General features: G+C 37.3%; 1 protein-coding gene across 1 annotated transcript in view; it reads left to right on the top strand.

Moving 5' to 3' along the window:
- Window positions 1–25,514, top strand: part of BEND2 (BEN domain containing 2) — a 55,355-nt gene that overhangs the window by 11,947 nt on the left and 17,894 nt on the right. Inside the window, exons 4-12 of the mRNA XM_070257127.1 lie at window positions 2,071–2,145; window positions 7,828–7,932; window positions 8,705–9,116; window positions 10,301–10,426; window positions 11,608–11,718; window positions 12,876–13,025; window positions 14,694–14,840; window positions 17,942–18,064; window positions 19,276–19,383. Coding sequence (XP_070113228.1) covers window positions 2,071–2,145; window positions 7,828–7,932; window positions 8,705–9,116; window positions 10,301–10,426; window positions 11,608–11,718; window positions 12,876–13,025; window positions 14,694–14,840; window positions 17,942–18,064; window positions 19,276–19,383 — 1,357 coding nt within the window. The remainder of the gene's footprint in view (window positions 1–2,070; window positions 2,146–7,827; window positions 7,933–8,704; window positions 9,117–10,300; window positions 10,427–11,607; window positions 11,719–12,875; window positions 13,026–14,693; window positions 14,841–17,941; window positions 18,065–19,275; window positions 19,384–25,514) is intronic.

Below are 25,514 nucleotides of genomic sequence, written 5' to 3'. Positions count from 1 at the left end.
ACTTGGCTACTGAGAAAACAGTTCTGCTAGTACATCTTTTCATGTTGTTGTAGTATTTACAGTGGGCAGAGGTCCTTCAGGGCTTTGGCGCCTCTTGAAAGCAAAATTCAAGTCCCGAACTTTTCTTTCAGCTCTTTCTTTCATATTTCCTTTCGGTTTACTAATAAATCTTCCCTAGGCAAGAACATGAATACCTGATTGTGAAGAAGGTGTCCGTGTCATTAATGAATGCACATCAGACTGAATATTTATGTAATATTAATTGCTAATTGCCAAACATATTCGCACTTACTATCATAAAGAAAACTATTTCTTTTTCAGCCCCTGTGTACTGTGGAGTTACTCTGAACTTGTGAGCTCAAGGAAATATTTCTCTCTCGTGAATTTCTATGCTTCCTTAACAATGAGCACTTAACAAGACAATGAGCACTTAACCGTTTTATTTTCCTCTTTTCCTTATCTAATAGGAAATTCACAGCAGTTTTGTACCCTGTTTCAATAGCTTTTCTAATTTTTGAAATAATTTTAGATTTACGGAAAAGTTGCAAAAATATTACAGAGAGTTCTTGTGTACACACTTCAGACAGCTTCCCTTGATGTTAACTTACCTGCATAACTTAAAATTACGGTAATTGTATAACCACAGTAGAGTTTTCAAAATCAGGATATTAACATTGGTACTGTACTATTAGCTAAACTGCAGTCCGTGTTTGAATTTCACCATTCTCCTTCCCCCATGTCCTTTTCTGTTCCAGGATCCAGTCCAGTATCCCACATTGAATTGAGTTGTGTCTCAGTTTCTTCCACTCTGTGACAGTTGTTCTTTTTTTCTGTCTTTCATGACCTTGACATTTTTGATGAGTGTACCCATCAGTTATTTTGTAAAATGTCTGTCAATTTTGGTATTCTGATATTTTCTCTTGAATAGATTGAGATTATTCATTTTTGGCAAGAACACCACACAAACGATGTCTCCTCATTGAATCATATCAGGAGTACATGGTGTCCATATATCTTTTTACTGGTGATGTTAACATCAGTCACTGGGTTAACATGATATCTTCTGGATTTTTCCACTGTAAAGTTACTGTTTTTTCCCTTTGTAATTAATAACTATCTTGGGTGGGAGGGTACTTTGAGACTATGCTAATATCCTGTTTCTCCTTAACTTTTTGCCCACTGAGTTGAGTTAGCTCATAGATTTTACCTGCAACATTCACTACTGTGGTGTTTCCCTAATAATGGTGACTCTCTATTTCCCTCATTTCTTTGTATTTATTAATCGGAATTCATTTGTAAGGAAGAGCTGTCCTCCTCCATTTATTTATTCAATTATATATTGTATATCAATATGGACTCATGGGCATTTATTGTATTATATGAGTTATAATTCAATATTATCATTTTATTGATCACATTTTTTAGCTTTGGCTATTGGGAGCTCCTTCCAGTTGGCTCCTGTGGCCTTCTGACATGCCCCCACTTCTTTTTTGAGTGCTTCCTTATTTTCTGACATCATGAGTTGTTCTGGGTTCATTTATACTTTCCCTGCCCCAGCCCTGGAATTCACCTATCTCCAAGGAACCCTGATTCCTTTTATTGGAGAGTGGCATTTGGAAACCAAGATCTGGACACTGGGTGTGTTCATTGCTACTCTTGTGTCATTGATCTTAGGCCCTCTCAGTGGACAGAGCTAGGAAATAAATGTATGTGTACTAATCCATGTGTACACAAAAATCTATATTTCTATACCTGGCTTTATATATATTATAAACTATATGTTCAAACTGGTATTCAGTACCTTTTCTTGAACTTAGGTTCTTATATAATAACTTCTTTCCTTACCCCCATTTTTAATCAGCTCTTATCTTTTTGGTTGTCATATGAATGTGGGTTTTGGTTTTACTTTATCTCTGCTTTATATTATAAGACTTCTGAAATGTTTTGGAATGTAGGCGAAAAGAAAAACAATTAAAATCGATAAATATATAAAGTGTTATTTTTTCCTAGTGCTTAATTTGACTCCTAGCGATATTTAGCACTGACTATTTATTTTTATAATATTAATAGATGAGCGATGCATCTGAAGTTTTCCATGCTGAAAATCATCAAAACCAACTTATGGAAGTTCAACAGTGTTGTGAGGTATCAAAGTTCTGTCTCTTAAATGTAGTTTTCCAGAATACTGAGCTAAAATTTTTTTCCCTCATTTAATGTCATTGTACTATTAATAGAAATTTGCTATGCCAAGTTCTGTATGATTATCACTCCATTGCAATACATTTAAAAAAATTTCTGGTTAGAACCGCATCCCTAGGTGAAAAACTTGGAATAAAAATTCAGCTTTTCTAGCCTTAAACAACAACAACAGCAATAGCCCATAACTGGTCAAATGTAGGTAAGTCTCTTTCATCTAGATTGGTCAGTATTTAATTTCTCCAACATACTCTTTTAAGGAAATTGGCTGATTTGGATGAAATTTAGGATGTGCCTAAATGCATATCAAGATATCTCATTTGAAACAAAATGGCAGCCCACCACTGTTCTTTAAAGAGTCTATCTTACATAGCTTTGAGGGGATTTTGTAAAAATTAGTATGTTGGTAGAGATTGATGGAAGTATGTAATTATCAAGGATTTTGTGAGCTGCATACCCTAGAGCTAATGATGTTTATAAAAAATAAACGTTTCTTAACATACAAAGTTTCTTGAATAAAATGAGCTAGCATACTTTGAAAAGTAAAAAATGTTTACATGAGTTTTATCATTATTATTGAGAACAGAAGTGGAATGCTTAAAGGGAACATATCAAGTCTTCTGGGGAGGATGTACAGAGGGTGGGATGTAGCGGGGAAGGAGGGCTTCTGATTGTGAGCAGGGCTGTCCCTGGCCTGCCTTACACAGGCATCCATGACCACCGAGGTTGATGCTGCTTTGCCAGGGCCTTCTGAGCAATTGCACAAGGTGTGGTGGGATATGGCATCTATGATAAGAAATGCCCAGGTTCCAAAGTTACCCCTGAAATGGGCCAAAAGGGCTCCTGTTCATTTCTCCTAATCTGCTAGCTCTCTCCTTTCTTCAGCTCCTTCCCTTACCAGTCTAGACCACATGGTGCAGCACTTTCATGTTCTCCTTTTTTATCCTTGCCCAGCATCCTCTTTAGTAAAACTGTCCAGTCTGGGAAGCAGAGGGAGGACCTCTGCTGGGACCTGTCCACGGCCCTGTAATCCTTCAACAGCTCTCTAGTCAGCTCTCTCTCCCATCCCCGAGGAGCTCAGGCATCCCAATCCTTGCCTCTTATTTCATGGAGAAGATGGAGGGCATAGAGCAGAAATCCCCTCCAAGTCCTGATTCCTCTCCCCATAGCCAACAAATTTGCCTGGATCCATCCCTGCTGACCTCCTTCCTGAATATTCGAATGGGAAAGGTGTCTTCCTCTGTAAGGCTAATGCCTTTGCACGTTTTCTGCATCTGACCCTCTTTCCCTGTGCTCAGACACTTCCCTTCCGTCATCCCTCTCTCTCCTATATCTTCAGCTTCAGTCTCTGTCTCTCTCTCAGCATGTTCTCCCACAGTTTAAAAAAATCTCTTCTTTTGGCTTCCCGTCCCTCTTTAGCTGTCATCCTTTCTCTTTCCTTCCCCTTAATAACCCAGCTCTTTGAACATCATTTATATTCACTGTCTAAACATCTGACTTCCTGTTTTTGTCTCTCTTTTTTAATCATAAAAGTGAGACATATGCACATAGTTCAAAGAAAAGTTAAACAGTAGAGAGTGGGCTTCACTGAAATAAGGAAGTCCCCACCATTTTTCTTTCCACCCTCAGCTCTATACTTTGGAGGTAACCACTTTTAATAGTCTTTATTTTAAATTTTTCTTGTGGTTTCTGCCGTTATCTAAATAATATACCTATACTCTATTTCTTTTGGTGTTAACTTGCGGTGTTAACTATTAACTTTACCACTGTGAAAGATGTGGAATTTAGCTCTTTCATCTTCCTCACCCTGAAATTAGTTATACTCTTACTTGTAGTTCTCTATTGCTTACTGTTAGTTTTTACTAATAAACTTCTGTTACTTGTTATATCAGCTTTCAACAGCAGTCTTTGAACCGCAGTCATGCCCCATCACATAAGAATCAGAAATTAGCAATCCACAGACTATCCTCTACTTGTCTTCCTTCCACTTCCCATTTCTCATATTCCTAACACTGTCAACGTGTATAAATTCTGCTCTGTAAACTATCAATAAGCCTTCCATGTTTTGGATATAGGTTATTTCTAAAAATCAAAAACAAATAATCCATACTTACAATAGTAGGATTTTGTAAACATTATTTTCTATAGAACCAAATCATGTCATTGGCCTCTCATAGGGAAAGAAATAGAATGTTATGTTGCTGATTCTCTGCTGGTCAGTGTCCCGAGCATCGAGGTCAATGGATTCTCTCCTATATTCTACCAGCACTCAAAATCATGTCATATTCTAGTTGGCTTTCTGTTTGGACTATGGCTTTATTTGTCTAAACATTTGCTTATGTAGGAGATTTTTTCCTCTTGGAGTTTCTGCTGAGCTTTTATTTATTTATTTTTGTTGAAAAAAGAAATACACATTTTTCATCTCTTTGCTAGGATTTTTAAGCTTCAGAGTCATTCTCCATGTTGAATGGGATCTACTTTCTTCTTAAAGTCGTTTTTACGCAAATCCTTCCTGTTCTAATTTGAACCAATTACTTTGTAGGCACAACTGTCATCTCAGTACTTCTTTCAGTTGCCTGCTGTTTCTTGGAGCCCATGGCTTCCTCATCTTGGATTCCCCTCTGGTTTTCTTCTTCATTTTCCCTGAGTAACTACCCCTTAAACATTTTTTTCCCAGAAATGTGCATATGAGTTAAATTTCTAGAGTCTTTGCATATCTGAAATTGTCTTTATGTCCCTTTATATCTCTTATGTCCCACATTTGTCTCTCACACTGAGTATGGATATCTGTGTTCAGAATTACTTTCCCATAGAAATTCTATTCTAGCATCCAATGTTCTTGAGAAATCTGTTAGTATTATGATTCTTTATAGGTGAAATTTTTTCTCTGTCTTTGGAAACTTTTAGAATCTTTTCTTTATCCCTTTTCCATATATCCTGCTTAGCACTACATGGACCCTTTAAATTTGAAGATTTGCGTCATTCTTTAGCTCTGGCAGAATTTTTTCTTCATTTCCTCCTTTCCATGTGCTCTATTCCCTCTATCTGGAATGACTTTTAGTTGGATGTGACAACCCCTACATCATTCATGTTGCTTAATGTTTGTCTCGTTTTCTGGCTCTTTGACCTATGTACAGTGTTCTGGGTAATACTCTTAACTTTATCTTCCTGATGTTCTGTTTATTTTTCTTTGACAAAGTCAATCATATTTATAATTTTCAGTAATTTGTTCTTATTTTCTGATTGTCACTATTTTTTTTTTATTTTTTTAAATTTTTTTTCCTTTTTCTCCCCAAAGCCCCCTGGTACATAGTTGTATATTCTTCGTTGTGGGTCCTTCTAGTTGTGGCATGTGGGACGCTGCCTCAGCGTGGTTTGATGAGCAGTGCCATGTCCACGCCCAGGATTCGAACCAACGAAACACTGGGCCGCCTGCAGCGGAGCGTGCAAACTTAACCACTCGGCCATGGGGCCAGCCCCATGATTGTCACTATTTTATAGCGTTATATTCTTGTTTTGTGGATGTGCGAAATCAACCTGAATAATCTCTTCAGGCATACTGTTTGGATTATTAAAAGTATTCTTCTGTTTTTGAAATTACATCTTTCTCTTCTAAGTTCATTTGTACCGTCCATTGGTCCCTCTCTGCTCAGTCTAAATCTACCTGAACGATTTCCTCTTCACCAAAGGTTTTGATTCAGTACAGTTCTGACTCTCAAATCTATGTCTTACCCTATGCTGCTCCCCCTAGAATCATGTTTGTATCTAGGCGCCTGCTGGAGAACTCTATATAATGTGTACAAAATCATCTTTTCCATATTCCCTCTCTCAGGTTAACTACCATCATCTCCTTAATTGTTTAAGCCAGAAATTGAGACACTGTCCTTGATTAGTTCCTTCCCCTCTCCCCCATTTACCAAATCCTGATGGTTCTCTCTCCTTAATATCACTCAAAACAGTTTTTTCCATTGTAATCACCACTATCTTCATCCAGACCCTCATCATTTTTCATTTTGAACTTTTCTAAAAATGAGTCTACCTCATGTCATTCTTGTGCTTGAGTTTCTATTGCCTTCAGAGTCAAAAACTAGCTATGGTACTACTTGCCTCCCCAGCCACCTTTCCGAACACTTTTTCCTCTTAAGTCTCCTGCTTTGCACTAAACTGGAAATAGTTCTCTAAATATATTATGCTTATTCATGTTCTGGTATTTTTTAATATGCCATTCCTTCTGCCCTGTATGCCCTTCCATGCATCCTTACCTGGTGAACAATTTCTCATCTTTTAACTCTCAATACAGGCATATCCTTCTCTGAAAAGCCTGCCATGACTGCCAGCCTGGGTTAGGTCCCCTTTTTCTGTGCACGCTTAGCCTCCTGTTCTTACCTTTGTCGTGGCACTGGTAATAATAATGATAATAGACAACTGAACACCATTGGACCGGTCATCATGTAGTATTTGTTGTTATTATTATGTTAGTATTAACATAATATTATAGCACCTCGCTGTGTCCTCAAGAGAACTCTGAGAGAGATTTTCACAATCTATTGAGAGATTGAAGTGCAGAGAAGTTAAGTAACTTGCCCAAGGTCGCAGAACCAAGGAGTGGCAGAACGCTAATGTTTGAACCCAACCTCATCCCCTAGAGCCTGTGCTGTTTACCTTAGTGCTCTAGGCCGGTGGGTCTCACACTTGATTGTGCATCAGAATCACCTGGAGGGCTTGTGAAAACACAGATCTCGGAGCCCCACTCTCAGAGTTCCCGAGTCAGTAGGTGATATTGATGCTGCTGGTCCACGGACCACACTTTGAGACCCGCTGCTCCAGGCTGCTGATCACTTTCTCTGTTGAAATTGTCTCTTTACTTGTCTCTCTTTCCAGCTACAGTGGGAGTTCCTAGGGCAGGAGCTGGCTTTTTCCTTGTTTTTAACGTCTGTGTTCCCAGCATCTAGCAAAGTGGCCCTGACAGGTGGTGGGCCCTCAGTAAATGTTTATTTGAATGCGTGAGTGAGGAAGTGGTTCTGGCCTCTTCCTTAAGTGTATCTTCTGCCCGAATGAAATTTCTGCGTATTTCAAGAATTCTCAGGTTTTATCAGTCACACACCTGATTGGCATGCAGGGGACGCATACGCAAAGGTTTTCTAAGGTTCATTGTTGATTGCACGATTTTAAAATACTTTGAAGCCAAAAGTCACATCTGTTCTATTTGGCTCATTGTTCTTTCCTGAGTGGAACGCTCACTGCCTATTAGTTCAATACCATCATTATATGGAAAGAGGCTCTTTGGCCTTGTAGCAGATTTGAAAGTTTCTTTCCTAAAATAGCACCTTCCTTGATGTAAAATGCCTCCATCATAAATGTGACGGCTTCCAGGAATTGTGGTACGCTGACTCTCCAGTAGCAAAGCTGAAAATGCTGGCATGACATGGAGTAGCTGAGGAGGAGATGGGGCTCCTTACCTCAGCCGGCTCGGCTCCACGTCGCCTAAAACCAGGCATCAAGTGGGAAACAAGACATTTCTGACGGCTTGAGAACTTTGTTTCTAGCAGTTAAAATTTGGCTTATTGATCTTTTTATATGTTACTTTTCTTTTGAAATAGGAACTACTAAAATATTTTTTTATTATAATAGGATTTGCGTGAACTTATTGAAAACACGAATAGACAGGTTAGCCACCTTTATGGAATCGTTGCAAAAGATCAACATTCTTGGGAGAAACCATTATCAGTCAATTACGTAAGTGTCATAAAAACATTTTTACTGAGCCAGCCCTGATAGCCTAGTGGTTAAAGTTTGGCACGCTCTGTTTTGGCAGCCCAGGTTTGGTTCCCAGATGCAGAACCACACCTCTTGTCTGTCACTAGCCATGCTGTGGTGGTGGCTCACATAGAAGAACTAGATGGACTTACAACTTGAATATACAACTATGTACTGGGGCTTTGGGGAGGGAGAAAAAAGAGGAAGATGGGCAACAGATGCCAGCTTAGGGCGAATCTTCCCCAGCAAGCCCCCTGCCAAATTCTTACTACTTTGATAAATCTCTAGTTCCTAAATCCTAAAGATGCCAGTCAGTTAGAAGTGAGTGAACCAATAACTGTGAGACTGCAAGTCTGATCCAGAATTACTTTAGTAGCGCATAGGAGACTAAACCTCTGTGGGAAGAATGCTGAAGTTAAGGTTTGAGAAATTATGACACTGAATATTTTTATGTTTGTAACCATAATGTAGGAAATGCAATCAAAATGTAGGGTTGAAGAGGAATAAAAATCATATAATAAAAATTCAGCATTTGTCTTTAATTGTGGAAAATGATGTTGCAGGGAAAATAGGTGTTAATGCTTTTGCTAACTTTTTAATTCTTATTTTTACTCACAGATGATTTATATTGGGTCTGTGTCATTTTAGAGGGTAACTAGATTTACACAAAAAAGTTTTGATTGTATACTTCATGGAGAAATTAAAGTCCAGGAACCAAAGAAAACCCATTCTGTTCTCTTACCCTGGACAGGGAGATGGCGGGCTGTCTTTGCCAGTGGAAAGTCGGGAAAGCTCTGTCCAGACCAACTCTGTAGGAACGTCTCTTCAGTCAAATGCACGCCTGGAACTGCAGCAGCCGCTCCTCCAGGAGAGTCCACTTCCCAAGATTGTCTCCACACATTCTTTACAGCCATTTTATACACCAGGCGGCCCCGTACCTGGTCTTGCTGTCCTATCCTGTCCTTTGGGCGAAGATGTCAAAAGTATCAACAATGTTACCTCATCTGCCCAGGCTCCTCTAGCAGTACCTACAGCACTTCTGCCACAAGGGGAACTCGGTCTGGCCAACATCCCTGAGATGATGCACTGCTCAGTTTTACTGGGAAATAACAGCATGGGTCCAGACGCTGCCTCGTCATCTCTTGGCACTCCTCCCAATTTTGGTGAGTTTGAAGTGGCACATATTATAGATAGCATCCTTTAATCTAGATTAAAAATCATCCTTAATGCAAACTAGAGCTATTCTTTTTTAATTAAAAGTTTTATAGTGAAATAATTGTAGAGTCACATGCAGTTGTAAGAAATAATACAGAATGATACTCTTTACCCAGTTTCCCCCAATGGTAACGTCTTGTAAAACTACAGTAAAATATCACAACCAGGTTATTAATGTTGATATAAGCCATGGATCTTATTCAGCTGTCCCCAGTTTGACTTGTATTCATTTGTGTGTCTGTGCATTTAGTTCTATGCAATTTTATTACGGGAGAAGTTTTGTATGTCTACCACCATAGTCAAGGTACAGAACATTTTCACCACCACAAAGATCATTTGTGTTGTCCTTTTATAACCACACCCACCACCCTCTGGTGGCCCTGCCCTTCCCATTCCACTGTCCCTAACGCTTGGCAGTCACTGATCTATTCTTCATCTCTAGAACTTTGTCGCTTCCAAATTGTTATATAGTTGAATGCGTATAGGTCATAAACTTTTGATATTGGCTTTTTTCACTCAACATAAGTCCCTGGAGATAACCAAGTTGTTGCGTGTATCTCTAGTTACTTCCTTTTTGTTGCTGAGTACAATTCCATGGTATAGATGTGCCATAGTTTATCCAGTCATCTGTTGAAGAAAATTTTGGATTTTTGTTTTCCAGTTTTTAACTCTTAGGAGTAAGGCTCTGTGAATATTCACGTACAGATTTTAGTGTAAATAAAAGTTTTCATTTCTCTGACATGAATACCCAAGAGTGCAATTGCTGGTTATATGTTAATTGCATGTTTAGTTTTATGAGAAACTACCTGTTTTCCAGTGTAGCTGTGCCATTTTGCATTCCTGCCAGTTATGTATGAGTGATCCAGTTTATCCGCATCCATGTTTCTGCTCTTTCCATTGTTCTTTTTTTCTTCTAATGTTTCATGATTCCTTCTTTCATCATGTTTTTCTGATAGGCTTTCCATTAACCTTTCTTTAAAAGTAAGTCTGCTGGGGACAAAAAATCTTTTAGTTTTCCTTTCTGTGAGAATGTCTTTATTTCCCCTTCTTTCCTGAAGGATAGTTTCACCCAGTATGGAATTTGTGGATGAGAGTTCTTGTATTATAGCTCCTGAAAACTTTTTATTTATAGAAATGCCGGTAACAGCAGAAACCAGCTTTGAAAACGGTGCTGAGTCAATGTATTACCCAATTTTATTGGGAAATGACAGTGGCCAAGATACTGACTCTTCATCTGTCTTCATCCTTCCTGATTTTGGTGAGTTTGAAATGATACACATTACAAATAGCAGTGTTTAATCTAGATTCACCAACATCCTTAATGCAAGTCAGTGGTAGCTCTTTTTTAATTAAGCTTTTTATTTTGAGATAATTTTAGATTCATGTGTAGTTTTAAGAAATTACACAGAGTGCCCATTTGTGCTTTACCCATTTTTCCTAACGATAATGTCTTGCAAAACTAGTAAAATATTACCCAGGATACTGACATTGATTAAATCCACATTTGTGTGTGTGTGTGTGAATGTGTATTTGGTTTTGTGCAGTTTTATTCTATGAGTCGGAGTGTCTGTCCGCCACCATGGTTGTGATACAGAACACTTCCGTCATCACCACAAGGACCCTTCACATTGCCCTTTTGTAACCACAGCCACCTCCCTCTGGTCACCCTTTCCTCCCACACTGCCCCATCCTAACCCCTGGAAAGCAATGAACTCACCTCTCTTTCTATAATTTTGTCACTTGAATATTGTTATTTAAGTGGAGTAAAATACTAAATAACCTTTTGGGCATGGCTTTTTTTTTTCACTAAACATAATTTCCTGGAGAGTCATACCAATTGTTGCATGTATCAATAATTCCTTCCTTTTTATTGTTGAGTACCATGCCATCATATGGATATACAACTGTTTATCTGTTTATCCATTGAAGGACATCTGGGATATTTGCAATTTTTGGCTATTTCAAGTTAAAGTCTATCAACAGTCATGTACGGGATTTTGTGTAAACATAAGTTTACATTTCTTTGAGATGAATGCCCAAGAGGGCAATTCTGGGTCATATGGCAATTCCATGTTTAGTTTTATAAGAAACTGCTAAAATTTTTTTCAGAAGATCAGTCCCATTTTACCTGCCACCTGTAATATATAAGTGATACAATTTCTCTACATGCATATTTCTTCTCTTTCTATTGTTCTTTCTTTCTTCTTGATGCTCAAAGATCCATTGTTTCTCATATCCTTTCTGTTTGAAGATTTTCCTTTAGCCTGTCTTTAAGGGTATGTCTGTAAGGGAAAAGTTCTTTTAGTTTTTGTTCATGTAACAATGTCTTTATTTTCCATAAATTAATGATGGACAGTTTTGCTATGAATAGAATTAACTTTGAGAGTTCTTTTCTTAAGCATTTGAAAAGTGTTCTTTCTGTGTATACACCAAAAATAGCAGAAACCAACCTGGAAAACAACCCTGAGGCAATGAATTACTCAACTTTATGGGGAAATGACAATGGCCAATGTTCTTCCTCTTCATCTGTCTGCCTCCCACCGAATTTTGGTGAGTTTCAAATGATACGTATTACAAGTAGCACTGTTTAATCTAGATGCATCAACATCCTTAATGCAAGCTAGTAGTAACTGATTTTTTAAATTAAACTTTTTATTTTGAAATTATTTTAGATTCACATATGTTTGTAAGAAATAATACTAAGAGATCCCGTTTAGACTTTGCCCTTTTTTCCCAATGATAACATCTTCCAAAACTATATCAAAATATCACAACCAGGGTATTGACATTGATGTAATATGCAGATGTTATTGAGATGTTCCCAGTTTTACTTGTAGTAATTTGTGTGTATTTATATTTATTTCTATCTGATTTTGTCACATGAGTAAGTTTGATATCCACCAGCACAGTCAAGATACAGAACATTTCCATCACCACAAGGATGCCTCGCCTTGCCCTTTTATAACCACACCCACCTCTCTCAGGTCGCCCCTTCCTTCTCCATGCCTGTTCCCTAACCCCTGGCAAACAGTGGTCTCTATAATTTTGTCACTTCAGAAGTGTCATATAAAGGGAATCTTATGGTGTGTAACCCTTGAGGATTGTGTTCCTTTTACTCAGCATAATTCCCTGAAGATTCTCCCAGGTTGTTGCGTGTATCAATACTTCTTCCCTTTGTATTGCTGAATAGTTTTCTATGATTTCAATATGAGATAGTTGTTTTTAACCATTCACCCATTGAAGGACATCAGTTTTTTTTCAGTTTTTCATATTAGGAAGAAAGCTGCTGTGAACATTTATGTACTGTTTTTTGTATAAATATAAGTTTTTATTTCTGTCGTGAATGCCCAGAGTGTAATTGTTGAGTCTATGGTAATAGCATGTTTAGTTTTATAAGAAACTGCCAAACAGTTTTCCAAAGAGGCCGTACTATTTTTCATGCTCACTAGCAATGTATGGGTGATCAGTTTCTTCTCATCCTTATTTCTGTTCTTCCCATTGTTCGTTCTTCCTTCCTGATGCTCCAGATTTCTTTCTTTCACTATATCCTTTCTGTTTGAAAATTTTCCTTTAGCCTTTCTATACGGGTAAGTCTGCTAGGGACAGATTCTCTTAGTTTTCCTTTGTTTCAGAATGTCTTTATTTCATCTTTTTCCTGAAGGATACTTTCGCCTTAGAATTCACTGTTGAGAGTTCTTTTCTTTCAGCACCTGAAAAACTCGTACTTATAGAAATGCCGAGAAAAGCAGAAACTGGCCTGGAAAACAGCTCTCAGACAATGTATTACCCAGCTTTATTGGGAAGTATCACTGATCCAGATACTGACAATTCATCTCTCTCCCTGCCACCTGATTCTGGTGAGTTTGAAATGATAGATAGTTCAAGTAGCACTGTTTAAATCCATCAACATCCTTAATACAAAGCAGTTGCAGCTCTTTTTTAAAGTTTTTATTTTGATGTAATTTAAAATTCACATGCAGTTGTAAGAAATAATACCGAGAGATCCAGTTTGTGCTTTACCTATTTTCCTCAATGATAACAGCTTGCGAAACCATAGGGCAGTGTCACTCTCAGATATTGACATTGATGCAATCCACAGATGTTATTGAGATGCCTCCAGTTTTATTTGTATGTGTGTGTGTGTGTACATGTTCATATGTGTAATTAGCACTATGCAATTTTATCACATGAGTAGGTTTGCGCAGCCACCCCACAGTCAAGGTAGAGGTCATTCCCATCACTCGAGGATTCCTCATTATTGCCCTTTTACAACCACACCCACCCTCCCCTCCTCTAAGACCTATCCCTAACACCTGCCTACCACTGATCTCTTCTCCGTTGCTATAATTTTATCTCTTCAGATTGTTATATAAGTGGAATCATACACTATGGAACATTTTGGGATTAGCTCTTTTTCACTCAGCTTAATTCCCTAGAGATTCATCCAGTTTGTTGCATGTGTCAATAGTTTTTACTATTATTCCTGAATAGTATTCCATGCTATGGATATGCTACATTTTGTTTAACTGCTCACCTGTTGAAGGACATCTGGGTTTCTTTCAGTTTTTGGCTATTAGGAGTAATAAAAAAAAGCAGCTATAAATATTCATGTACACATTTTTGTGTAAATATAAGTTTTCATTTCTCAATAGGTCCTTTGTATTGATGGAGAGTTTTCCATGATATAGATATGCAACAGTTTTTTTAAAAAACCATTCGCACATTGAAGGACATCTGTTTTTTTTTCTTTCCAAGTTTCTGGATACTACAAGTAAAGCTGCTATGAACATTCATGCACTGGTTTTTGCGTAAATATAAGTTTTCATTTGTCTGTCATGAATGCCAAGAGTGCAACTGCTAGGTGTTATGGTAATAGCATGTTTAGCTTTATAAGAGACTGCCAAACAGTTTTCCAGAGACGCTGTACCATTTTACATTCCCAACAGCGATGTATGGGTGATCCAGTTTCTCTTCATCCATATTTCTGATCATTCCGTTGTTATTTCTTCCTTCCTCATGCTCTAAGATTCCGTCTTTCATAGTATCTTTTCTGCTTGAAGATTTCCCTTTAGCTGTTTTTTTTTTATTGAGGTCACATTGGTTTATAACGTTACATAAAAATCAAGAGTACATCATTATACTTTGACTTCTGTGTAGACCACATTATGTTCACCACCCAAAGTCTAGTTGCCATCCGTCACTGTTCACATGTGCCCTTTTACCCCTTTTGCCCTTGCCACCTCCTCTCTGGTAACCACCAGTCTATTCTCTGTCTCTGTGTATTTGTTTGTTGTTATTTTTATCTTCTCCATATGGGTCCAATCATATGGTATTTGGCTTTCTCCATCTCACTTATTTGGCATAATAACCTCAATCCTTTAGCTGTTTTTTAAGAGTAACTCTACTAGGGACAATTTTTAAAAAAATTTTCCTTTGCGTCAGAATATTTTTATTTCCCCTTCTTTCCTGAAGGATAATCTCACCCAGTAGAGAATTCACAGTTGAGAGTTCTTGTCTTCCAGCAGCTGAAAAAATTGTACTTGTAGAAATGCCGGGAAAAGCAGAAACCAGCCTGGAAAACAGCTCTCAGGCAGTGTATTACCCAACTTTACTGGGAAACGACAGTGGCCCGGATACTGCCTCTTCATCTGTCTTCATCCCATCCAATTTTGGTGAGTTTGAAATGATACATCTTTCAAGTAGCACTGTTTAATCTAGATCCATCAACATCCTTAATGTGAGCTAGTGGTAGCTCTTTTTTAAATTAAACTTTCAATTTTGTGGTAATTTAAGACGCACATGTAGTTGTAAGAAATAATACAGAGAGATGCCGTTTATGCTTTACCCGTGTCTCCCAACAATAACATCTTGCAAAACTATAATAGAACATCACAACCAAGATATTGACATAGATACAATCAGCAGATCTTACTGAGATTTCTCCAGTTTAATTGTATTGATTTGTGTGCACGTGTTTAGTTGTATTCGATTTTATCACATGAGTAGGTTTGATGTCCACCATCACAGTCAAGATATCGAACATTTCTGTCACCGTAAGGATGCCTCATATTGCCCTTTTATAATCATACCTATCTCAGTATAATTCCCTGGAGATTTATTTGACTTGTTGCATGTATCAGTAGTGTATCTTTTTTATTGCTGAGTACTATTCCATGGTATGGATGTACCATGGTTTGTGTATTGGCTCACTGTGGAAGAACTGGACTTCCTCCCCTCAATTTTTAGTATTACAAGTAAAAATTGCTATGATTGTCCATGTACAGGTTTTTGTGTAAACAGATGTTTTGCCTTCTCTTAGATAAATGTCCAAAGTGCAAATGCTTGGTTATATGGTAATTGCATGTTTAGTTTTATAGGAAACCGCCAAACAGTTGTACAGGGAGGCTGTACCGTTTTACTTCCTGCAAGCAGTGTATGAGTGATCCAGTTTCTCTGCATCCATATTTATGCTGCTTTCATTGTTTTTTCTTCCTTTTTGATGCTCCAAGATTTGTTCTTCCATCATTCTTTTCTAATAGATTTCCCTTTGGCCATTCTTAAGTCTAAGTCAGCTAGTGACAAATACTTTTAGCTTTTCTTCATGTGAGAATCATGTGAGAATGTCTTTATTTCCCCCCCCCTTTTTTTTTTAACAATTTAGATGTTCATTTCTGTTTTTCAGCTTTGTTGAGGTATAATTGACAAATTAAATTGTGATATATTTAAAGTGTACAATGTGATGATTTGAAATAGGTATACACTGTGAAAGGATTGTGTCAAGTTAGTTAACACGTCCATTACTTCATATATTTACCTTTTATTTTTTGGTGGCAAGAACGGTTAAGTTCTACTCTCTTAGCAAATTTCAACTATACAATACAGTATTATCAGCTCTGGTCACCATGTTATACTTAGATCTTCAGGCCTTCTTCATCTCCTAGCTCAAAGTTTGTACCCTTTTACAAGCCTCTTCCCTATTTCCCCCACCCCGCGCCCCCTGGCAACCACCAATCTACTCTTTTTCTATGAGCTCAACTTTTTCTCTTTCTTGAGATTCCACGTATAAGTGATTTGTCTTTCTCTGTCTGGCTTATTTCACTTTGCATAATGCCCTCTGGGTTCATTCATGTTGTCCCAAATCTGCTCAAATCTTGAAGGATAGTTTTGCCTGATACAGAATTCATGGTTGAGATTTCGTGTCTTTCAGTACTTGAAAATATTTTACTTATAGAAATGTTGGGAAAAGCTCAAACCAGCGTGGAACAGAACTCTGAGACAACAAATTATCCACTTTTATTGGAAAACAATAGTGGCCAAGACATTTCCTTGTGTTGCTGCATTCCTCCCAGTTTCGGGGAGTTTGAAACGATACTTATGACACATAGCACATTTAATCTAGATTTGTCAACATCCTTAGTGCAAGATAATGGTAGCTTTTTCTTTTTCTTTTTTTTTTTTTAAAGATTTTATTTTTCCTTTTTCTCCCCAAAGCCCCCCGGTACATAGTTGTGCATTTTTAGTTGTGGATCCTTCCAGTCGTGGCATGTGGGACGCCTCCCCAGCATGGCCTGGTGAGTGGTGCCATGTCCGCGCCCAGGATTCAAACCGGCAAAACCCTGGGCCGCCAAAGCAGAGCGCATGAACTTAACCACTCGGCAATGGGGCCAGTCCGGCTTTTTCTAATTAAAGTTTTTATTTTCAGAAAATTTAGTTGCACATGCAGTTGTAATAAATGGTACAGAGAGATCCTGTGTTCCCATTTCCCAGTTTCCCCCAATGGTAACATCTTGTAAAATGATAGAAAATGATCACAATCAAAATACTGACATGATACCATTCACAGATATTATTGAGATGTGCCCAGTTTCACTTGTGTTAATTTGTGTGTGTGTTTAGTTTGATGTAATTTTATCATATGTGTAGGTTTGCGTATCCTCTACCACAGGCAAGCCCTGAAACAGTTCCATCACCACCATGATCCCTCATATTACTGTTTTATAACCATACCCACCTCCCTCCAGTTGACATTTTCCCCCCTCTCCCAGCCTCTGCCCTGTCTCTAACTGCTGGCAACCGTGAATCTGTTCTCCAGACCTATAATTTGTGCCTTCAGGATTTTATATAAATGGAATCATGTGGTGTTTGAGATTAGCTTCTTTCCCTCAGTCTAATTCATTGTTGTGTCTATCAGTTGGTCCTTCTTTTTTATTCCTGAGTAGTATTTCATGATATGGATGTACCATGGTTTATTTATCTGTTCGCCTTTTGAAAACCTCTGGGTTTCCTGGTTTTGGCTGCTAGGAGTAAAGCTGCTATGAATACTTGTTCATAGCTTTTAATTTCACTTCATCTCACTCTTTCACAGCTTTCATTTGTCTGGGATGAATGCCCAAGAGTGCAATTTCTGGGTCCTCTGGTAATTGCATCCTTAGCTTTATGAGATACTGACAAACTGCTTTCCATTGTGGCTGTACCATTTTCCATTCCCGCTAGGAATGTATGAGTGATCCAGTTTCTTTGCATCTATTTCTGCTCTTTCCATTGTTCTTTTTCCTGCTTGATGCTCCAGAATTCTTTTTATTATACGCTTTCTCTTTGAAGATTTTCCTTTAGCCATTTTTTAAGCATGTCAGTTAGTGACAAATACTTTTGGTTCTCCTTTGTCTGTACATATCTTTATTTTTGCCTTATGATTGAAGGATGATTTCATTGGATTTAGAATATGAGGTTGGGAGTCTTTTCTTACAGCATTTGAGAAATGTTTTCCTTATAGAAATGTTGGTCAAAGCAGAAACCAGCCCGGAAAGGAACACTCCGGTGATGAATTATCCACCTTTCTTGGAAAATGGCAGTGGTCAAGACACTTCATCATATTTCTTCATCCCTCCCAGTTTTGGTGAGTTTGAAATGATACATATTACAAGTAGAACTGTTTAATCTAGACTCATTACCACCCTTAGTGTGAGCTTTTCCTAATTAAAACTTAATTAATTAAAAATTGAAAGTTCTATTTTAGGAAAATTTTAGCTCTACATGCAATTGTAAGAAATCATGCAGAAAGATCTTGTGTACACTTTACCCAGTTTCCCCCAATGATAACATCTTGCAAAACTACAGTATACTCTCACAACCGGGATATAGACATTGATACAGTCCACAGGTTTTATTGAGATGTTCTCAGTTTTATTTGTATTTGTACGTGTGTTTATGTTTGTGTGTGTGTATGTGTATTCAGTTTTATATAATTCCGCGATGTGGCTAGGTTTCCATATGCTCCATCACAGTCAAGATTCAGAACATTTCCATCACCACAAGGATTTCACCTATTGCCCTTTACAACCACACTCACCTTTCTCTTCTCAGCCTTTTACCCCTACCTTGTCCTGTCCCTGCCCTTGGCAACCACTAATCTGCCATTTCAAGAGTTTTATATAAATAGACTCACATAGTATGTAACCTTTGGGGATTGCCTTTTTTCATTCTGTATAATTCCCTGGAGATTCATCTAAGTTGCTGTGTATATCAGTAGTAGTTTTCTTTTTTATTGCTGAGTACCATTCCATGGTATGGGTGTACCAAGGTTTGTTTATCTGTTCACTCGTTGGAGGACATCTGGGTTGTTTCTGGTTTTTGGCTATTAGGAGTAAAGCTGCTGTGAACACCCGTGTACAGGTTTCTGTGTGAACATCAGTTTTCATTTCTCTGGGCTAATGCCCAAGAGCACAGTTTCTGGGTCCTATGGTAATGGGACATTGAGTTTTGTAAAATACTGCCAGGTTGTTTTCCACTGTAGCTGTACCATTTTATGTTCCCACCAGCAATGCGTGAGTGATCTAGTTTCTCTGCATGCATATTTCTGCTCTTCCTTCCTCATGCTCCAAGATTCCTTCCTTCATCATATCCTTTTGGTGTGAAGATATTCCTTTAGCCAGTTTTTGAGGGTAAGTCAGCCTGTGACAATGTTTTTTAGTTTTCCTTTGTCTGAGGATGTCTTTATTTCCCCTTCATTACTGAAGGATAGTTTCTCCTGATATAAAATTTACTGTTGAGGTTTCTTGTCTTCCAGCACTTGAAAATGTTTTACTTATTGAAATGTCGTTCAAACAGAATCCAGCACAGAAATGAGTTCTGAGACAGTGAATTGTCCAACTTCAATGGAAAATGGCAATGATCAAGATACTGGTTCAGAATCTTTCTTCCTCACTTCTGGTTTTGGTGAGTTTGAAGTGATACATATTATAAGTAGCACTCTTTAATCTAGATTTACCAACATTCTTCATATTAATTCTTAGTGATAGCTTTTTCAAAATTAAAGGTTTCATTTTGGGATATTTTAGAACCACATATAGGTGCAAGAAATAATACAGAGAGATCTTGTGTATGTTTTACCCAATTTCTCCCAATAGTAATATTTTGCAAAAATATGGTAAAATATCACAACTAGGATTTTGACATTGATGCAATCCACAGATCTATTCTTATGTCCCCAGCTTGACTTGTATTCATTTGTTTGTGTGTGTGTGTATTTAGTTCTCTGCACTTTTGTGACATGTTTAGGTACAAGTATTCTCCACTACTGTCATGACACAGAACTGCTCTATCCCTTCCAGGAATGCTCTCGTTGCCTTTTTATAACCACACCCACGTCCTTCATGCCCTTTCTTCCCTGGCTTCATCCCTAACCCATCCAAGTACTAATGTGTTTTCCCTCTTTATAATTTTGTCATTGCAAGAATGTTATATTAACGGACTCATATAGTGTTTAACCTTTTGGGATTGCCTTTTTCACTTAGCATAATTCCCTGGAGATTCATCCAAGTTGCTGCATGTATCAGTAGTTCCTTCCTTTTTATTGCTGAGTACTATTCCATGGTGTGGCTGTACCACAATTTGTTTATCTGTTCACCCATTGAAGGACATCTGAGTTGTTTCCTGTTTTTGGCTATTAGGAATAAAGCTGCTATGAACACTTGCATACAAGTTTTTGTGTGAATGTCATTTCTCTATGGTAAATGCCCAGGAGTGCAGTTGCTGGGTGGTATGGTAAGTGCATGTTTAGTTTTATAAAAAACTGGCAAACTATTTCCAGAATTACTGTACCATTTTACATTCCCACCAGCAGTGTGTAAGTGATTCAGTTTCTCTGCATCCTCACCAGCATTTGGTGTTTTCACTTTTTTTTTATTTTAGCCATTTTAAGAGGTGTATAGTAATACTTCATTGTGGGCTTAATATGCATTTGCCTTTGGATAGTGATGTACAACATCTTTCCATGAGCTAATTTGCAATCAGTATGTTCTTTTCTCTGAAATCTCTGTTCTGTCTTCTTATAGTAATATTTATGCTTTTACTGCTGACTTTTGAGAGTTGCTTAGATATTTGTAGATATGAATCTTTTGTTGGATATGTGGTTGCAAATATTTTCTTCCTGTCTGCAGCTTACCTTTTCCTCCTCTCTACAGGTTTTTTCGCAGAATGAAAGTTTTTAATTTTCGTGAGGTTCAATGTATCAACTTTTCCTTTTAGGGATTCTACTTCTGGTGTCAAGTCTGTGAACTCTTTTTTCTCTTTTGTTTTTTCTAAAAGTTTTATATTCTATATCTCACATATACATTTTTGATCCATTTGAGTTAATTTTATATAAGATGTGAGATTTAGGTTGAGGTTCTTTTTTTTTTTCCGCCTATGGATATCCTGTTGCTGCAGCACCATTTTTTGAATGGCTATCTTTCCTTCACTGACTTACTTTTGTACCTTAATCAAAAACTAATTAGGCATATTTGTGTAGGTCTGTTTTTGGTTTCTCTCTTGTGTTCCACTGATCTATGTTTCTATCCCCCTGGCAAACCACAATGTCATGATTATGCCTTAACTTCAGGTAGAATGATTCCTCCTACTTTGTTCTTTTTTTTTCAAAATCGTTGCAGCTATTCTAAGTTCTGTGCCTTTCCATGCTAATTAAATTAAATTAATTAATTAATTTATTTTTAAGATTTTATTTTTCCTTTTTCTCCCAAAGCCCCCCAGGTACATAGTTGTGTATTTTTTTTAGTTGTGGGTCCTTCAAGCTGTGTGGCATGTGGGATGCCGCCTCAGCACGGCCTGATGAGTGGTACCATGTCTGCACCCAGCATTCAAACCGCTGAAACCCTGGGCCACCGCAGCAGAGTGCGCAAACTTAACCACTCTGCCATGGGGCCGGCTCCAACCATGCTAATTTTAGAATAACTTTGTTTATGTTTCCAAAAAACTTGCTGGGATTTTGATAGGAATTGCATTAAATCTACAGATCAACTTGAGAAGAACTGATATCTTTAGTATGCTGTCTTCTCATCCATGAGCATTGTATGTCTGTATTTATTAATACATATTATTCTTACATATTATTAATACAATATTATTGATTTCTTTTGTCATCATTTTCTAATTTTCAGGATACAGATTCTGTACATTTTTTAAAAATAAGGTTTTACCTAAGTGTTTCATTTTCTTTGGCGATGCTGTAAATGTTATTATGTTTTAAATTTTGGTTTACACATTTTCACTGTTAGTCTATAGAAATAAGCTTGATTTGTGAATGTTGATCTTGCATCTTGTGACATTGATGAGCTCACTTATTAGTTTTAGGAGTCTTTTTTTGGCAATTCCTTGGGATTTTCTATATAGCCATCTTTCTGTATTACGACGTCTACAAATAGGGACTGTTTTATCTTTTCCTGTCCAATCTATATGCCTTTTATTCCTTTTTCTTGCATTATTGCAGTAGACTAGAACTTCCAGTGTTATGTTGAATAAAAGTGGTGAGAATGGACATCTTTGCCTTGTTTCTGATCTTAGGGAAAAAGCATTCAGTCTTTCACCATTTAGTATGATGTTAACTGTAGGTTTTTGATAGATGATCTTTATTAATTTGAGGCAATTTCCCTCTATTCCTAACTTGCTGAGAGTTTTTATCAATAATGGGTATTGGGTTTTGGCAGACAATTTTTCTATGTCAATGATCACATGGTTTCTCTTTAGCCTGTTGATATGGATTGATTTTTCATTGTTGAACTAGCCTTGCGTACCTGGGATAAATCCCACTTGGTTCTGTTGCATAATTCTTTGAATACATTATTGATTTGGTTTGCAAATATTTGATTAAGAATTTTTGTGTCCAAGTTCATGAAAGATATTGGTCTTTATCTTTCTTTTTTGGTACTATCTTTGTCTGGTTTTAGTATCAGGGCATAGTAGCTTCATAAAATGAGTAAGGGTTTTTCCTCCTCTTCTGTGGAAGAGTATGTGAAAAATTACTGTTAATTCTTTAAATATTTGGTTAAAATCTCCAGTAAAATCATCTAGACCTGTAGATTCCTTTTTGGGAGCTTTTTAATTGCAAATTCAATTTCTTTGATGGTTATAGGACTATTTAGATTATCTATATCATTTAGGATGAGTTATGGTATTTGTAATTTTGAAGGAATTGGCCCATTTCTTCTAAGTTATCAAATTTATGAGTGTAAAGTGGTTTGTAGTATTCCTTATTATCCTTTTAATTGCTTCTGGATCTGTAGTGATATCCTGTTTCATTCCTGATATTGATGATTTGCATCATCTCTTTTTATTTTCGTAAGTTTTTCTAGAGGTTTATTAGCTTTATTAATCTTTTTGAGGCACCAACTTTTTGTTTCATTGATTTCCTATTGTTTTTATATTTTCAGTTTCATTGATTTCTGCTCTGTATTATTCCTTGTTTTTCTTTTTTTCTTATTTTGGGTTTATTTTACTTTTCTAGTCTTATTTTTTGGTGTAGATTTATAGATTTGAGACCCCCTCCTCTTTCATTTTCTTTCTTTTTTTTAAGATTAGCACCTGAGCTTAACATCTGTTGCCAATCTTTTTTTTCCTTTTCCCCAAAGTCCCCCAGTACATAGTTGTATATTCTTCCTGTAGGTCCTTCTGGCTCTGCTATATGGGACGCTGCCTCATCATGGCTTGATGAGCCATGCTAGGTCTGCGCCCAGGATCCAAACTGGCAAAACCGTGGGCCACCAAAGCAGAGTGTGCGAACATAACCATTTGGCTGTGGGGCCGGCTCCCTGTCCTCTTTTCTAATGTAAGCATTTAGTGCTATAAATTTCACTTTAATACTGCTTTAGTTGCATCCCATATATTTTGGTAAGTTGTATTTTCATTAAGTCCTACGTACTTTATTATTTTCTTGGAAACTTTCTCTTTGATGCATGTATTATTTAGAAGTGTGCTGTTTAATTTCCAAATGTTTAAAGATTTTCTTCTTGTCTTTCTATTATTCATTTCCAGTTTGATTCCATTATGATCAGAAAATATACTCTATATGCTTTCATTTCTTTTAAATTTGTTGAGATTTTTCTATAGCCCAGGATGTGGTCTGTCTTGGTGAATGATTCACAGGCATTTGAAAAAAGTATGTATTCTGCTTTTATTGGGTGGAATGTTCTATAATGAGAATCCTGTTGGTTGACTGTGTTGTTCAGGTCTTCTATATACTTGCTAATTTTTGGTCTGGTTGTTCTATCAGTTGCTGAGAGGGGAGTGTTGACATCTTCAACTGTAATTCTGGATTTGATTATTTCTGCTTTGAGGTCTTTCGGTTTTTGCTTCATGTATTTTGAGACTCATGGTTTGGTGTGTTGAAGGTAATTATGTCTTCCTGGGGCTTGATCATTTCATCCTTATTTGTCTTCAGTAACTTTCTTTGCTCTGAAGTCTACTTTGTCTGATATAAATATAGCTAGTCTGCTCTTTTTTTGGATTACTATTTTCATGGTATATATTTTCCCATCTTTTTAGTTTCAGTCTACCTATATCATTGAATTTGTAGAACTTCTTGTAAACAGCATATAGTTGGGTCTTGATTTTTATCTACTTTATCAATTGCTGCCATTTAATTGATATGGTTATTTACATTTAAAGTAATTTTTAATTGTCTGTCATTTTATTATTTTTCACTTTGTTTCCTCTGTTTTTCATTCCTCTGTTTCTCTTTCTTGCCTTACTGTGGATTACCTGAATATTTTCTAGTATTCCTTTTTTTTTCTTTTTGCTTGAGGAAGATTGTCCCTGAGCTAACATCTGTGCCAGTCTTCCTCTATTTTGTATGTGGGTCACTGACACAGCATGGCTGACAAGTGGTGTAGGTCTGCGCCTGGGATCTGAACCTGCAAACCTGGGCCACCGAAACAAAGTGTGCCAAACTTAACTACTAAGCCACAGGGCTGGCCCCCTATAGTATTCCATCTTGATTTATGTCTTCGAGTGTATTGCTTTGTACAGTTTTCCTAGTGGTTGCTCTGAGTGTTACTATATGCATGTGGCTTACCATAGTCTACTGGTATCAGCATTTTACCACTGAGAATGAAGTGTGGAAACTTTAATTCCACTTAGGTTCCTTTGTCCTACTCACTTTTTTTTGTTTTGTTAAGGAAGATTCGCCTTGAGCTAACATTTGTTACTAATCTTCCTCTTTTTGCTTGAGGAAGATTGTTCCTGAGCTAACATCTGTGCCAATCTTCCTCTATTTTGTATGTGGGTCACTGCCACAGCATGGGTGATGAGTGGTATAGGTCCGTGCCTGGGATCTGAACCTGTGAACCCGGGCCACCTAAGTGGAATGTACCAAACTTAACCTCTAGGCCACAGGGCAGATCCCAGCCCTCCTCACTTTTAACTGTCATTGTCTTTGGTGTCAGATGGTGTTTCCATTTTTGTTTCAGTCATCACATATGATTTACACAACTCAGAATAGTATTGTATTCACCCATATTTCTGCTCTTTCTGTTCTTTATTCCTTTTTATTGTTGAGTAGAATTCTATGGCATCAGATTTACCACAGTTTAACCATTTACCTGTTGAAGGACATCTGGGTTGTTTACTACAGTTTTTGGCTATTACAAATAAAGCTGCTAGGAACACTCATGTGCAGGTTTTTGTGTCATTACAAGCTTTTATTTCTCTGGGATAAATGCCCAAGAGTGAAATTGCTGTGTCATGTGGTTATTATAGCATGTTTAGTTTTGTAAGAAACTGCAAGACTGTTTTCCAGTGTGGCTGGTCCATTTTACCTCTCCCCCGGCAATGTATGGATGATTGAGTTTCTCTGCATGCGTACCTCTGCTCTTTCTGTTGTTCCTCCTTCCTTCCTGATGCTTTAAGATTCCTTCTGTCATCATAACCTTTCTGTTTGAAGACCTTCCTTTAGCCATTCTTTAAGAGTAAGTCTGCTAGTGACAAATACTTTTAGTTTTCTTTTGTCTGAGAATGTGTTTATTTCCCCTTTAGACTTGAAGGATAGTTTGCTGAATATAGAATTTTGGTTGAGAATT

The sequence above is a fragment of the Equus caballus genome, chromosome X, assembly GCF_041296265.1.
Source record: "Equus caballus isolate H_3958 breed thoroughbred chromosome X, TB-T2T, whole genome shotgun sequence".
Classification (NCBI taxonomy): domain Eukaryota; kingdom Metazoa; phylum Chordata; class Mammalia; order Perissodactyla; family Equidae; genus Equus; species Equus caballus.
The sequence above is the reverse complement of the archived record's forward strand: the minus strand, read 5'-3'. Positions and strand labels throughout refer to the sequence as shown.